The sequence below is a fragment of the Lipophrys pholis genome, assembly GCF_963383615.2.
Source record: "Lipophrys pholis genome assembly, chromosome: 1".
Classification (NCBI taxonomy): Eukaryota; Metazoa; Chordata; class Actinopteri; order Blenniiformes; family Blenniidae; genus Lipophrys; species Lipophrys pholis.
Genome location: NC_137635.1, coordinates 19,295,397 through 19,312,094, shown reverse-complemented (window position 1 = coordinate 19,312,094; position 16,698 = coordinate 19,295,397). Strand labels below are relative to the sequence as shown.

At 42.0% G+C, this 16,698-nt stretch overlaps 1 protein-coding gene across 2 annotated transcripts in view; it reads left to right on the top strand.

Moving 5' to 3' along the window:
* Positions 1–16,698, top strand: part of rhbdf1b (rhomboid 5 homolog 1b) — a 38,022-nt gene that overhangs the window by 6,672 nt on the left and 14,652 nt on the right. Inside the window, exons 2-4 of one of the 2 annotated variants that reach the window (XM_080463195.1) lie at positions 14,739–14,889; positions 15,099–15,232; positions 15,580–15,726. In XM_080463195.1, coding sequence (XP_080319321.1) covers positions 14,770–14,889; positions 15,099–15,232; positions 15,580–15,726 — 401 coding nt within the window. In that variant the 5' untranslated portion in view covers positions 14,739–14,769. The remainder of the gene's footprint in view (positions 1–14,738; positions 14,890–15,098; positions 15,233–15,579; positions 15,727–16,698) is intronic. The other variant, XM_080463196.1, reaches the window with a different exon arrangement.

Here is a 16,698-nt window from a genome sequence, read left to right as displayed (position 1 = left end):
TGTATCACATTATAGGAGACAAATGTATTTCTTGTGTTATAACAATTATTAGAAGAGGACAAATAGAGCCCACATGTCTTTCTAAGGAGGGTTACTGTTAAAGCTTCAGCTCCCGATTGAAAAATGTGCCCGTTACAGGTGATAATATCATAAAGCTTTGAGGCAGATGAACACATTGTTGGTTTTGTAATCGTGGAATACCTCAAGAGTTATACATTGAGTCGATTATGTCCGTTATGCTTTTCTTTAGCTTTGCATGGAAAAAACAAACAAACTCCTCAATGAGAACAGATCATCTTTATATTCAACTTCTTGGAAGAAAGTCGCCTGAATAGAAAACTGCCTGTCAAAGAGGAATTTTAATCTGGCCCATTATGTGTCGTACACTGGTGTCCGAACACGTCTTCTGTGTCCCCTGTCTGACAATGCCGTCCCCCCAGTCAAAGTTCTGGTGAAGGCCGTCAGACTTCTCCATGAAGATCTTGAATAACTCCTCTCTGTTTCTTTGAAACCACAATTATGACCCTTCCTCTTCCCTCTAGATATTCCTTTCAGAGCCAATCCTCTGTCCCCCCCCCCCCCCCCCCCCGCTATCTTACCCTAATGTGGCATCTGTGGGCAATTACCATTAACTTTTCATACAAGGCCAGCCAACAGAGGAAGTGGTTGTATTGGCGCTCGCAGCATGGATCTGCTGGCTGCGCGAAGGGACGGCAGGAAGGAGGGAGAGATGGAGGGCTGCTGAGGAGGTCTATTCATGTCTCCCAGCGAGGCCACACTTGACTAGACGCTTATTGTGGCGGTGACTTTCCTGTCACCATGTGGCGAACGCTAAACAGCTTCATATGGGGGTCAGCTCAGTCGACGGCTTTGTCTCCTGTCTCGCTTGTCCCGCCTGTCAACCCTTCACTCTCATCGCTCTCTCCATGCCGGTTATTGCGTTATTCAGTCGCACTTTAACAGCTTTAACCAAGTGAAGTTTGCTGACTTGCATTACTTTAATGCTGTTAGGCTATTTGAGAAACCAAAGATTTAGCACAGAGCTAGTGGCTCAGTAGAAGTTTGTTTGTTTGCTTTATTTAAAAAGAGATACAGATTTGATAATACCATTTGTGTAAATGTAATGTGGTTTTTTTTTCAGCAGCTGTAAGTGGATCTAGTAATAAGTCAGTGTGGAAAAGGTTGCCGTGATAGCTGTTGGCGGCAATATTTATTTGATCTCATGTGATCTCGTACAAAAGCTCGACCACAAAATCTGTTTTGCTTTACGCCATCATTGTGTGTCATCTTTTTTGACACTGTGGAGTTTATTTATACCTTATAGTTTAACCTCATTTCGGTTATTCTTCTCTCCTAATGTGGGTGAGTTTGCAGTGCTGTAACTGTCAAAGCCTGACAACAAAAGGCAGTTATATCAGTTTTAAACCGGGCAGCCAATATATTAAGACTATGTGTCTCATATTACCTTAGTCCAGGGGTCTCAAACTCAGATAATGGAGGGCCGTAGCCCTACATGTTTTCCATGTCTCCCTGCTTTAACATGGCTGATTGCAATCCGTGGGTAGTTATCTGGCGTTGTGCTAAATGTGGTGATGAACCATCAGCACATTCAGGTGTGTTACAAAAGGGAGACATGGAAAACATGCAGGGCTGCAGCCTTCCATTATCCTGCGGCCCTCCAGGATCTGAGTTTGTGACCTCTGCCTTTGTCCCCCTTGTGCTGCAAAACATCCCTGATCCATTGAACTCCATTCTGTAACTCCAACTCTATTGGACTTTATTAATCGTCTGAAGGTTTGCTGTGGTACTGGACACATATCCAATTAATAGGGATGTCCCGATCAGATCGGTAGATATCGGATCGGGGCCAATATTTGTGATTTGTGAGTGATCCGGAATCGGTAAATCCAGCCGATCACCCCGCCGATCTAAAAAAAACAAACAAACAAAAAAGAAAACCGCCATCCGCAACGTCCCCTAATAACCACAACAATCACAGACTACGAGCTGCAGAAGCTAGAAGCAGGCGGAGCGGAGCCATAGACCTATAAAACTAGAGTTATATACAGTGGTTTATGTGTTTATGTGCAGAAGTCTACTTGTAAATTTCTATAATTGTCTGTCTTCTTCTGTGTTTTTCTTGTGTTTGGTGAGTCACAGCGCCTCTAAAGGTCTGGCGTGTGTACTACATGCCCTGAAGCCTCGTGTTGAGCCGTGTTCATAGTGAGGTGTGGACTTAAGTTTTTTGGGAGAAGGCCAGGGAGGAAAAAGATCGGGTTTTTTTCGTCGTGTGGATGTACCCTCAGTTTACAACAACAACTAAAGAAAAAGTCGCACTGAAGCAGCAAACTCGGTGCGGCTTTAAAATAAAGGATTTTAAAATAAAGGATAAGTACCCACAGGGGAGCGATATGGCGAAAAAAATAACCCGGAAGGTTACGCTAGTTTGAAGGGAGACTGGGATATTCTGAATAAGTTTTAGAGAGAACTTTGTTCAGACTACTTTTGTCAAACAGCTTTTACCACTTTGAAGTGGAATTAAGTGTTTATAATTCACATTGAAATGTAAATGTTTTGTGACAATTCAGGTCAAACCTCTCATACTGCTTGAAGTTAAACTGAAATTTAATACACAAAGAAGTTACATTGCCTAAGAGCATTTATGTTTAAGTCATTCTGAGAAGAATTTTGATTCAATAAGTGAGTTTTACAATAATTTCTAGCTAAACAAAGCTTCTGCCAATAGTGCTTTTAGCTTCAGACATTTTAGTTGCTCCAAAAATAGACTATTGAGTACCTTTGCAATAGCAATGTAAGTATGGGATCGGGAAAGTATTGGGATCGGCCGATACTCAATTCTGAAAAATCGGATCGGCATCGGGGGCAAAAAAGTGTGATCGGGACATCCCTACCAATTAATGTGCAGTGAAGTTTGGCCTTTGCATTTAACACCAAGGGAACAGTTGGGGGTCAAGTGTGGACTTCTCTAACATCACTGCCCCGGAAGCTAATTGCCCAATGTGGGGCTCGAGCCCATGATACTCAGCTTAGAAGTCTCATGGTCTATGCTATCCGGGCACTAAGGCCAGGAAAACCCCCAAAAAGCTGCATTTTTAAGGATACTGTGACTCATGCAACCAATTTGTTTCAAGTTTTCCTCCTTTTTTCACATAAACTTTAAAGAGAAATGTACTACTGCGGTCTAGTATAGCCCCATCACTGAAAGGTAGCCTGAAAAAAGATACATGTTTTTACCCTTGTGTCTCAGTGGTCAGAACGTCATGTTTTTAGTCCTCAAACTTTCACACAATGACTTATGCAACTGGTTGTCCTCTGATCAGACGACAATCACCTAAATTCTTCTTTGTAGGATTCCTCGTGCAAATAGTTCAAAGTTCTTCTTGTGGAGTTTGTGTGAGTACTGTAAAGTAGAGTTTTGTGTTATCCAAACTGTGAAGCGTAATGACACAGAAAGTCAACCCGCCCTCTCAGCTCTTTCCCTGAAGCTCATGAACCTGAGCCTCTCGCTCTCTTCTTCTATTGTACTTTCTCTGCTGTGTTTCTCTTAGTTTTGCTCTTCTAGTCTCGCACATTGCCCTGCAGTTTCTTGTACCTTCTGTCACCAGCCCTTTACATTATGAACGGTCCAAGTGGCTCTCGGAGACCAGACGTCCTCTATTTAAAGAAAGTTCTCAGCACAACTCAGTGCATAGTCCCCTAAAGCCCTGTACCTGGCAAAGGAGTTGAGAACCCATTATGCTCTCTCCAGTGGCATTTTTGGCAGTTGAATGTGCCATGAAGTGTTGGAACATTGGAAGTGATGAATTGCTTTGCGGGCTTTTACTCAAGGGAGTTTTTCCATCAAGGCTTTTCTTCTGCCTTCCATGCTGGAGCTGGCTGTATTGCTGTTTTTAGTGACAATGACAGTTCAGTAATTACACTTCGCTTTTATTGACGTGATTCTCCAGTATGTTCATCCATGTTCTCTGAAGCGGCCAATAGAAACTTAAGGCTGAGAATGATCTCCTAACATTTGATCACCAATGGATTTCTTCTCTGGGAACATTCACTTCAGCTTGTCTTTCCTCTTTTACTTATCTCTCTGTGCTTCTGTTATCTTGTCCCAGGATGACATAAAGTCCCTCCATCTGTTGTATTTTGCTCTTCTCTCTGCATTGATGCTTCTCAGCCTGCAGCTCCATCATATTAAATGCCCTTGTGTGACTTTTACAGCCATGGCGAATTAAAGCTGAACAAAGCTTTGATGCTTCATTTCGATATTTCCTGCATTAACATGCAATGTGAAGCAACGGTGAACCTAAGTCTCCGTGTGATACGTCGCTCTTCACAGATCACACCACCTATTGTCTTCATAGTCTTCCTGCGCAGAAATGTGTGGGTGTAAAGTGACGTGCACTGGGTCGGAGTTTCAGTCGGTGCTCGTCCAACTGCTTCCCCAGAGGGCGATGCGTCCATCTCCTGCAGGAAACCATCAGTAGCGAGAACCTTCGCCAATCCTTTAATCTCCTAATAACTTTCAAGGGAGACATTTTTCATAGCGAGAAACAGAGCGATCTGAGACTTTCAGATTACGCAAAAGCGGGAGTGCAGGAAGTGTAGCTGTGGATTTTAACTTTCGGCTCATGCTCTGGATTCACGTCGCCAATTAAATCTCTCCCACGTAAGACGGCTGAGTAGAGGAGGGAGATGATTATGCTGAGAGGCAGACGGAGCATGTGGGTCTGACCCCTGACCTGCTCTGATTGTCTGTGCTTCTGTTTATCTTCGTGTATAGTTAAGCAGCTTTTTTATGCTGTTCCCTTATTTAATAAGACAAAAAGGACATTTTTGCAGAGGAAGAAGCTTTGCCTTCGGTTGACCCACTTTATAATCTTTGTACTTATTTAAACAGTGATTTATGATTACTTTCATTAGCAAATATTTTGCCCATTGGTTAGATGTTTGATGGATAAAATATCTGAAAACATGACTTTGCTTAGCCTTCAGGAAACACTGTCGAATTTTCTTTTAACCATCAAAAACTCAAAAACTAACAATGCATTATTAAATGACATAGATTTGGTCTCATGTGTGCTGCACTTAACTCACAGCCTCTTCAATGTAAACTTCTGATTTTAGAAACACAGAGAAAGGACGGGGGGAAAATTTCACAAGAAGACTAATATTCCTTTTCCTCGTGATAAATTGTAAAAACATGCAAACTACCTGACTCAATATTATTTAAATACTTTTTTCTATTCTTATTTATCTGCCAGGTCATTGATTCCCAGATGCCTTGGGACCCTCTCTCCTCGCCTTAATAAAATTGATGATCAGATCCTATGGTCTTATTATGGTTTTCTTTTGCATGTGCAAATCTAATAATAGCAACTTCAAAGCAGGAAAAGCCGGCCTCTTGCCTCTGGTGGTCCCAAAGCCCTGGACAGAAAACAAATGAAAACGTGAGGTGCGATATCAGTAAGAATAGCTTGCTTTCCTTTAAGATCAACCAGCTGCTCATAATAATCACTTTCAGCAGAGCGTTTACATGCAGTGTTGTGTCATTATGTAGTGTAATTTGACACCAGGATCATTGTTCTGTCAGGTACTGATGTGGCTGGAGGCCATAACCTAAAAAGGAATGTTAAGAAGATATCATTTCAACTTGTACAAACTTCCAGTCTGAAGTCTGTGTTTAATCTTTGAATCTTTGGCCATGTTTTATATGAAGATGGACGGTACACTGATATGTTATATATATGATCAAAAAAGAAAAATCAGGTTTCTTTTGAGTTGTGTTATATTGGACATACTTGTATACGGATTATTATTCTCATTCACAGAATATTTCTTACTGTGTCCTTCTTAATATGAATTATTCCTGAGAAAGGGTTGCAAAGGAACAGCACGTGTCATACCACTGTATGGCTTCATAAGCGTCCCACGATGTACCAGATTTCGTACCCCCTCAAGATAAATTTCCTGACAATCTGCTGCTTAAGTGACACATCTCTGAATCTCTGAGATATGCTGGCACTGAAAACTTCAAAGGAAGTTCATTTTTGGGACAGGCGCATGAGCTCTGGTATGTATGACGATATGACAGCGGGTGTGATGTCGGATCCGTCACGGTTCTCATGGTCGTCACGCTGCAGCAGGCATGGCCAATTGCAGTGGAAGGCAGCGCAAGGTGTTTTGTGCCATTGGGGCTGTGATGCTGGCTGGAGAATAGGGAAACCTTAATTGGCCTTCAGTACAAAAACTGGCAACAGCACCCGCTAGTGGCCCAACATAAAAACTACATTGTTTTCAGCCTTTACTGCTGTTTCAGTGTAAATGTACATCGTTTTGAAGATGTTGGAATGTAAAATTTAAAACTTTTATTCAATGAAAATGCAAAAACAATGTGTTTTTACTTGAAACATTAAGGGTGCTGCAGGTGCTCTTTCGGCTGCTGCAATTTCTAAAATGTTATTGCATTTATATATACTGTAAAGAAATTATACTTTCTATAGACAGACTTACAAAGTGATTTTGCTCTATCAGGTTTGAATTTACTGGATGGTTTTATGACACAGTGCGATCATGCTTTTCAGAACAGCAGCAGCAACACCGGTTTTCTACCATTGAAAACTCAAAGCTCCCGTGAGATTCTGCAGTGCTAAGCATCGCGGCAGAGAGAGAGTGGGTACAAGGCTTCGTTATTATAATGAAAAGTACACTTTAATTCAAGAAAGCACAGTCTGAAAGACACAGGTGTCTAGTTTGAAATGTCACGTTTAACGTTGACATAGGGATATGTGTAGGTGTCACATATAGCAGCTTGGTTTGTGTGTGCGTGTGGTTTATGGGTGCATATCTGTGGGCGAGACATGTGCCTGAATTCCTGTGCACCGATGTGAGCCGAGGCGGCTGATTGACTGATGTGATGAATTGCTCACGGTCGTGCAACAAGATTAAAAACAGACCATCGAAACAGTGTTTAAGACAGATGGTGTTGACTCATTAGGACCCCCATTAGTGGGTTTCTTAGCGTAGTCTCACACATTAATAAATACACTACATATTGATGGTAGTTCTTTCAGTTAGCAGCGGTTTTATTTCAACATTTGAAGGCCTGAGAAGGTTTTTGATCGACAATAAATGTTGAGATAAATCTACACGAGAGGCCACAGGACAACTCTTTCTGTTCGCCGTGGAGATATGCTTTACGTGCCTCCTTTTTACTTCCCATAAATCCAACGCCCGTTCTCCTGGTGTGAGGAAATATAACAAAAACATCCCATAGAATATCACCTGACGAGCAGGATGCTATAGATGACTGATGAACATGACGATGGTGCAGAGTCAGGTCAACACATCAAAGCAGAATTTGAACGAGTTATCCAGCCACGAAACTTTGTGCCATTCATCGTGTCTCGTTTTTCATTCTCTGACACGACTCTGCTTTTGTCTGAGCAGATGTTTAATCATTTATTACTGTTTGTTTTTATAGGTATGGCAGCAGATTACACAAGAGCCTGCACACGCTCGGCAGCAGAGAAGGGAAATGTCCTGCTGGGTTATGAGTGGAACATCTGGCACAGATGAGAGCATACGTAGCTCCTCTGCTGGGGGTTGGTGGAGAGTAAAAGCATGCGGCATAATTCACAGATAATCTGTGTGGCCGACTTGTGCTTCGTTTCATCAGAAAATAAACGGTTGTTAAGACATTGAATCAATCATCCATCTTCTATACAGCTTTATACGAGTGGTAGTTGTGAGTATCTGGAGATTATCACAGTTAACATCAGTCTGAAGGCAGAGGCCAGCCACCAATCCTTCACAGGTCAAACACTCAGACACACAACCTTGTGTGTCTGCGTGTTTGTTTGTGTGTTTATCAAGATGAAATAAGGGTAATTTACTGCGGACACAGCTGCCCTGCGCTTAGTTTGGTCACATGGGCAGCTGCAGGTCACACCAGCAGCGCTTCAGAAGCAGAGCAGTTGTTGGCTTTGTGGTTTTGTGGGGATTTTTGTGCTTCTGACTTTCTGCCCTTTTTGTTGTCAACACAAAATGATTTACAATACCTAAGGGAACTTCCTGTCTTTCTCAATCTCCCCTGTGCATCTTGACATGGTGAAAAATACACTTGATGTGTGCGGTACACTTCTGAGACGCGTCTCAGACACACTAACCTGCTTCTGGTTGTAACGGATGTTTGTAGATTGGTTGCAAGTGACTGTAACTCGCTACAGAGTTTGGTTCAACTGTGCATTTAAAACAACCTTATCATTGCACCAACAAACCCAGTCGCACACATACTTAACTTACATGTGTTTAGGCTGTGCAGGGAAGCCAGGTTAAACACACACACACCTGCACATGCACATGCACAGGGAGAACATCCAAACTAAGGCTTCGTTTCCACAACAACATTGTAAGTGAAAACAATATAGTTTTCATGTTGGACCACTAGTTGGTGCTGTTTGGTATTTTTGTGATGAAACCACACACTGCAGAAGGCAATACTATCTCAACTATAAAAGTACCAAGTTCCAGGAGAATATGGACTGGGAGTCATGACACTGATTTCACCAGATTGTTGTTGCTGTGACACAAGAGCACTAACAAATACAAAGCAGCTGGTTACACTTGCTTTCTTTCATAGCCTCTCAGTCAAGCAATTTAAATGGAGGTTTAACCAATGAATGACACAAAGTTCAAGAGTTCAGCCTCTACCTTGAGCAGGCAATTTCTGAGCTGCAGTCCTTCAATTCCCTTCACCAAAGCTTCCAAAGTCTGTCCCGATAAGAAGAAGAAGAAGAAAAAAAAGAAAAAAAAACCTCCTGCATTAACAGTAAAGGTGAAATAGGCCCAGTGGTGCTGTTGAGCAGCTTGTAGTGCCAGAATAATGAAGTTGAACCCGACCTGGACTGTCTTGAGTATTAATCTGCTGCTGAGTCCCCGACCAATTAACCTGGAAACGCTTCGATAATTGGCAGTTTTAAAGCCCCTTCCTCTTAAAGAAGAAAGTAAGAACAGCAAGAGTTTTTTCCTCATTTCACAATTCATTGAGCAGGTGAAAAATAAAGGTGAGTTTGGTCCAGAAATTCAACAGACATTTAGATCTTTAACCACACCTAATATTTCTGCTTTGTATTTGTCCAACACAGATTTTTTTTATTTATTGGCATTATTTTCACACAAAGAAATCACATTAAGCTGCAATGAAATCAGCTTCTGATAGTCTGAGAATTAGGTTTTAACTGTGCCCTCTATGCATTTTGAATCATGCCAATTACACTCACAATTATTTGCTAGTTTGAATTTGGGGATTAGAAAAGTGTACATTTCATTTTTCTTCAGTTGAGAGGAGTCTTTATGACATTCCTCATGAAATCCAGTTAGTTAAAACAAAAACTCTCAGCTTGTTTAGAAAATTTTAAAAAAAAGTCTCGATTGGTGGTGAAACTTGATAGTCTTGTGCACTGAAACTAGTTTTGGTTCTGTTTCCAAGAAGTCAAAGTTTCAGTCCTCTGTTCTCTGTTCTCTGTTCTCTGTTCTCCGTCTGTCATCAGTCCTCTGGGTAGAAACTCCACCAGGGGAGAAGAAAGTGGCTTCAGGCCTCTTGTTTTCCTCTTTGGACCGGTCGGCTACTCATTTGAAGGGGTTTTGCTTTTTTTTTTTTCTTCTCCCCAGTCCTTTCTAGTCAATTTCTGGTACATTTGACCAACATTTGTTGTTTTGAACCTTTACACAGTGAGACCAATGGAACCATAAGATGTGGTCAGTTTTGATCAGAGAAAACAGCTACTTAGGTTTATAAGAACATAGCCATAAGGTAAAAATATGTGTAGTTCTTGTCACAGTGGCAACATCATTGCCACTTAATGTCTGTTTGAGTATTCCTATTGAGTATTTTATGTCCTAGGTCCTAGGTTTATGTTTAGGTCTTCTCACTGTGGAAGTGGCACTGGTCTCTTAAGAAATGAAGTGCTCCCGTGCAGTATATTCAAATAAAATTACTCATACAAAGTCTTTTTACTGTTTAAATCAAAAATGCCATCAGCTGGTAACATTTTAAATGCTTCATCTGTCTGTGAGTGGTTAAATAGTTACAGAGGTTTTGCCGTGGACAAAAGTCAAGTTGTGGGCAAGGATGTGGACTTGGATTCACTAAAGCTTTATTGACATGCAGTCACAGTGAGTTTGTATTCCACACTGGCTGCTTGCCTCAGACTCAAGAACCACAATCAGGGAACAATGTCAAGCAGAAGCTTTTGCGGAGGCCCTTTTGTTTTAATCTGTCTCAGGACGTCAGGAAATGTCACTCAGTAAAGGAGGATCCAATTACGTTCTGCCACAGCCCCATATAGCAGTGGTGGTTGTTGAAAATTAGATTTGCCCATGTGAAATAAATCCATGTCAAGATATTAAGACACTCTTGAATCTAGATTAGATCTAGGTAATTGTACGTTTCTTTTTACCATGTTTTGAATGTTGTGTTTGGAGTTCAGAGGAAACAAATATCCTCCAGTCAACAGGCTGCAACACTGCAAACGAAAACACCCGTTTTGTCTTCTCTGAGACTGTGAGTAAAACTACACCAATAGGTTGAAATGTCTTTTGATATCAAACACATGTGAGTAAAATGTTCACGGGCAGCACATCCTGCTGTTTTGCTCCCAACAGCAGGGCGATGTCATGTGGCGTACAGCGCAGGGATTATAGCCCCTAATCTGCCTGTCATGAAACCCAACCAGAAGAGTGAAAACGAGAGTGAGAGAGAAAGAAAAACATGAGATTGCGATTGTGGGGCAACAAATGCAGAAAAAAATAAAAGACAAAACAAGAGGTTGATTTTTGGAGCACGCCGTGTCTTTAGTTCTATGGAAGACCTCCTCGAGTGAAGGCCGTCCAGTGAGTGTTTACATATTGAACGTACGTGAGTGAGTAAGCAGGTTTACCGAGTCCATTCATGCTGTGTTTTATGGGACCTCATGCGAGTGTGCACACAACCACACTGAGTAGGACCACAACAGAATAAGCAAAGGATGTGGTTCGGAAGGGAGTTTTCTATTTGCAGGGGTGTGTTTATCCTCAGTGACCAGAAGACAACACAGAAGCTTTTGCATGTGGCCGGCTGGAGATCAAACCACTGACACAGCCAGCCGAGAAGCAGGAGAAGCCACGTCCATCCACCTGAAGCCTGGAGAATCTCACAGTGGACTTTGAGATTTTCTTTCACCTCAAGCGTCAGCCTCATAAAACTACTGGGATATTTTATGAGATAAATGCCACTTTTTTAGTTGCTACTGTGGGTCCATGCCAATGTGTACTGTTGCTGGATCTGTGAGTGCAACTCAACATCTTTTACTAACTTGTTTTAAAGATTCAGTCAAAAAATGTTGCTTTGAAGTTATTTAAAGAGACGATTCTGCAGTTTATTACAAGTAAGTCTGAATGAACATTGAACGATGCGACAGCAACGTGAGCCGTAAACAGCTCATCTCTAAATTGTAATTGGGAGTCATTTTAAAATTTAGCTGTTATTTTCAACACGGTTTGCAATCGTGTTGATCTGAACTGGTAGAGAATAATAATATTCACAGCTTCATTCCAACAAAAGTGATCCAAAGTTTTACATCGTATAACATTTAGTTTTGGCCACATAATTAAAGATTCTACAATTCTTCCACACTGACCAGAAATCTTAAGTCAAAAGCAAAAGTAGCGCTCCAGGAGAAAGGATCTGTCGGCATAATTACAAGCTGATCTTACAAATTAATTCTGCGATGGTTAAACTTCACTAACCCTTCTTGGCGTTCATTAACATTCGTCCTGTCACCACTAAAGTAACTGAGCAAGCACATCAGAGTTTGTCTCCTCCGAACCAAACATCCAACCGCTGAACACCTCAATCGATCAAAACATTGTTACTGTCCTCTTGGTTGTCGTAACTGAGAGAGCGTGCTCGCCCTCATGCTCGTACTGTTGCTGCTGCTCCCATCTGCAGCTGAGTAATCAAGCTTTTTATTTGTCCAGAGACCCACCTTTTACCGTGAGCCACATGTTCACACCTGTTATGAAGGCACTGCAGTTAGCCTTCTGGGAAAGATCTCTATCGTGGAGATACACGGCTCTTTGTGTGACACCAGGTAATTGAATAAAAGCAGAATGGAACTCCTGACTTGCAAGCGTAAGGAACCAATAGGGGATTTTCCCCTGAAGGGTGCTGTAGCTGTGTATGTGCGTGTGTGTGTGTGTGTGTGTGCGCATGTGAGTTGCTACTCCCTCCTGTCTGTCTGCATCAGCGTGCATTATGAGATCTCCCAGCTGCCAACGTTGAGTATCCTTTGGCTCATTAGACTTGGACAGAAGTCTGAATGTGGGCTCCAAGCAGAACGTGCGATGGCGAGGATTATTGTTTCACTAATGACTTTATGGCGCGAGAGCTGGAGCCTGAAATTTCACTCACAGCCATGAATCACAAACTGATTCACAGCTGAGATTTGCAGGATCTCCTCGTTGGTGGTCGCTCATTACTCCCCACTGGAGGCCCATGCAGATGTCCCATTATACAGTAATGATGCCTTCACTCATGCACAATGACATCCACTTGGCCCGGGCTATAACTGGACCCCAGAAATACTAATGTTTTTTTCAAAACTCTCTATAGAGACATTTCAGCCTGAAGAAAAGGGAGAATGAGACTTGGATGAGAAGACGGTCTGCTCAGCAACAGGCCATTAACTAATATTTTGCCAGGACAGCGCTGACTCGAGGTGATTAAGACTTAATTTTCCAGTGTGGCTCGGAGGTCCTGGTTTTTTAATAAAAATAAATAAATAGAAAGGCATGTGTGCCACTGAAGATTATTTCTGGTGTCTGACTTTCTAATCAATATGATTCTGGTTTGAAGTATTTATTATGGCTGCACTGGCACTATATATTTTCTGTGTTCACACAGTGCATGAGTGCATTTTGTTTTAATCAGTTCTATCATCAAAATCAATTTGATAGGTAGCGTCATGTGTTGTACACATGAAAAAGTCCAATGAGTGAGTGTTAATGACACTTCTTTTTAGAATGATTTAAACTTTCCCAGTCTTCAGTATTACTCAACTTCTTTAAAGGTACTGAGATTCTCATGTTGTAATTGTCTGTAACTGGACGATAGTGCCATCTATAAATGTCTTGGGAATGACTGTGATGCATAGTGTGCAGTCACACAAATCTATTTCTCTACATTCTAGGTCATTTGTAAATATTCTGCATTTGGATGTGTTTGAATTATGATTATGAGAAATCCACATGCCAAATCCTTTAAGATGTGACATGATAGAAACAAAAGAGTAAAGAGGGACTTTGTGCATTAAGTGCTGCTATTGTTTGGACTGTGTGTGATACCAGAGTGATTGCTTCAGATTTTTAAAGGTACAGTATGTAATGAATTAATCAAAAACAGTCAGAAACATCTACCATAGCCTAATCAATCTCGTGATACCACTGTGTACCACATAAACCCGCCGGAATTCAAACCCACCACAGCGAAAGCAGAGCAGGTCTTGAGCTCGGCTGTATAATCTGTTGTGTCTGCTAACACTCAACCTAAAGGAAAAGAGATCATGGTGAACAGTGAGCTTCATCATCTCTGTCTATGTCCACAGGAAGCATGTGCATCTGAGTCCAAGCAGAATGCAGCACCTTCGAGTAGCACAGTGCCACCTTGTGGGATTGAAAGATCACCGCATGATTAGCCCTCTCAAATACTGCTGGATCTTTTATTGCGTGTGCTCCAGTGGCGCAATCGGTCAGCGCGCGGTACTTATAGCACAGTGACCTGCAGAGCAATGCCGAGGTTGTGAGTTCAAGCCTCACCTGGAGCATTTATGTTTTAATTAAAATGATAAGAAGAAATGAGCCGATTGGTCCTGGCAGTCTATATTCGAGGAAGGTTGGCTGGTGATACATGTTTTCAGGGGATGAGCCATTCTTCGATGGAGTATGTTGCTTGTCACCTCAAACTGCAAGAAAATGGACTATTTGAACGATTGTCCGTTGTACAATATACTTCGATAAAATATTTTATTTACACGCATTTTTTTGAATACTTCAGGGAGCAACTACAAAGGGGCTGAAGGTGTTGAGCAACAGGTTGTGGACTAACTGACATGTAGTAGTTATGTTGATTATTATAATTACTTCCTATGAGGACGATGCTGCTTTGCCTTGTCATGAAAGAAGCGTCACACTCCATCAAAAAGCCACATTTACAACAATCCCGTCACACTTGCTCTGTGGTTCTCCTCAGGTTCCTATTGCCAATTGCTTTAGAGGCAATCGCAGTGCTCCAGTGGCACAATCGATTGGTGCATGGTCTTTATAAGACAGCACCTTGCAGGGCAATTCTGAGGTTGTGAGTTCAAGCCTCACCTGGACAACAGTGTGAAAATAGGAGCAAATAAAGGGTAGCATTCCTAAATTGATAAAACATGGTTTACTTTTAGTTAACCATCCAGACCAATGGCGAACGCACGAGAGAGGTGAAGAAAAAAAGGAAATGAGAATCAGAGCAGATGTGACAGAAAGGATGGCAGCAAGAGAGAAAGAGAAGCTTTAAAAGACAGTAGTGGGACCGGCTATATAGTTTGAAAAGAATGGCACTATAGCCACTTGATGTCATACTTTCCATGTTTTGGCTCTGTGAATCGTCCTGAAAACCCATTTCTTTGTTTGCTTGTGTCGTCAAGCTGGCAGGCGGAGGAGGAGGAGGAGGAGGAGATGATCATGGACGAGCCCGGCAGCAGGAACAGCAGCCTCCAGCGGAAGAAGCCACCATGGCTCAAACTGGACATCCCGACCATCCAGCTGACGCCGGACGACACGCCCACACTCACTCAGGTGAGAACACAAATCACAGCTATATGAGTCATGTGAAAGCATGACAAGACTGCAAGATGTTTGTCATTTCGATGTGAAGATCTGTGCCTCACTGAAGGTTGTAAGACGATGCAAAGACACATTCTCCTTGTTTATGTGACAAATTTCCACTTGGTGTCACAGCGTGGAGCAGAGGCAGACCGCATCACCCGTTTGTGTTTCTGTTGCAGCCGGTGAAGCGCCTGCGCAGTGTCAGCATGCCGGGGGAAAACCCTCAGACCCGCATCGCTGCCATGGAAACATCCAACAACTACCTCAGACCTCCTCTGGAGAGATTACCCTCCATCAGCCAGTCCATCAAGAGGTAACACACACACACACACACACACACACACACACACACACACACACACACACACACACACACACACACACACACACACACACACACACACACACACACACACACACACACACACACACACACACACACACACACACACACACACACACACACACTGAATTGCTTCAGCTGCTAACTTCATTTTCACTATTTTCTAATACTTCTCACTAAAAACTAAACTAAACTAAAACTTCCCCTCTGATTTAACACAACTTGACCCTTCACTGTTTCTTCTTTCCTATTTCTCCTTGTCTTCTTTCCTATTTTCCCTCTCTACCTGACCACCTCATGCTGCCATGTGCATGCAGTGAGAAACGAGTGCGCTTCCAGCGCATCAACACGGTTCCCCCAAAGGGCCAGAGGGTCCCCAGGAGGGTGTCCACCATCCGAAGGCGGTCCTGCGTCCCCAAAATACAAACCAGAAGGCGCTCATCTATACCCAAACAGATCATCAGGTACAGAGAGGAAGGTGTCGACCGTGGTTTGAAGACTCTCAGACTTCTGAAGTAGATTTTCATGAAATGAGAAACTGTTTCAAGGAACAGGGAAGCTTTAGTTTCATTTTGACTGTCAAGAAGAGTCTGTCACTTTATCAGCTTTCTAGAATGGACTTTTTTTGATGGCGTAGACAAAACTATGTATGTTTATGAATAGACAACACAAGAGAAATAAACAATATCATAGCTCATGTTGATAATATAGCAGCAATACACATAAACCACCGCTACAGCAACTTAAACTAAAACAGTTATCTAACATATAACTAATAGTTATAAAAGTAAGTAAACAATTACAAAAACTAGACAGTATGAGGCGTAATTGTTCAGTTAAAAGCATCAATCAGATCTACCTGAGATGCAAAAAGATAAAACATAAAATGGTCTGTGTTAAGTAGAAGTGTGTTGTTAGAGATTCTACAAATCTGACTCAAATACCACTTCTCTCAGTGTAACACTCGACTGTTTCCTTGTGTTTTCTCTGATCGTCTTTGTTGTCATTGTTAGAGGGAAGTAACCAAAACTGGTCATGTGCCTGACAAGTTAATATGCTATTCTAGTGTCTGTTTGCTTATTGTTCTGATTATCAAAGCCTGAGCCAAAGGGTATCAAAACTGTTTTATTGTTTGATTTCATGCAGGCGACATGACAAAAAGCCCAATTGGAGATTTGCCGTTTTTCATAAAGTCACTCTGAAATTGAGAAAGTTATTGAGACGACCCTAGATTTGTGTTCAAGCTGTCAGATATCAAACCGTGTTCATAGGAAGTGAGCAGAAGAGTGTGTTGCAAAGGTGTGATCAGCCTCCATGAAAGCCAGACCCACTTCCTGACAAGCTTCAATGTGAACTTGCAGCACTTGTTCATATAATAGCACCCAGAGTGCAGCAACCACAAAGCCCATCAAGGCCAGACATTAAATAGCATAAAT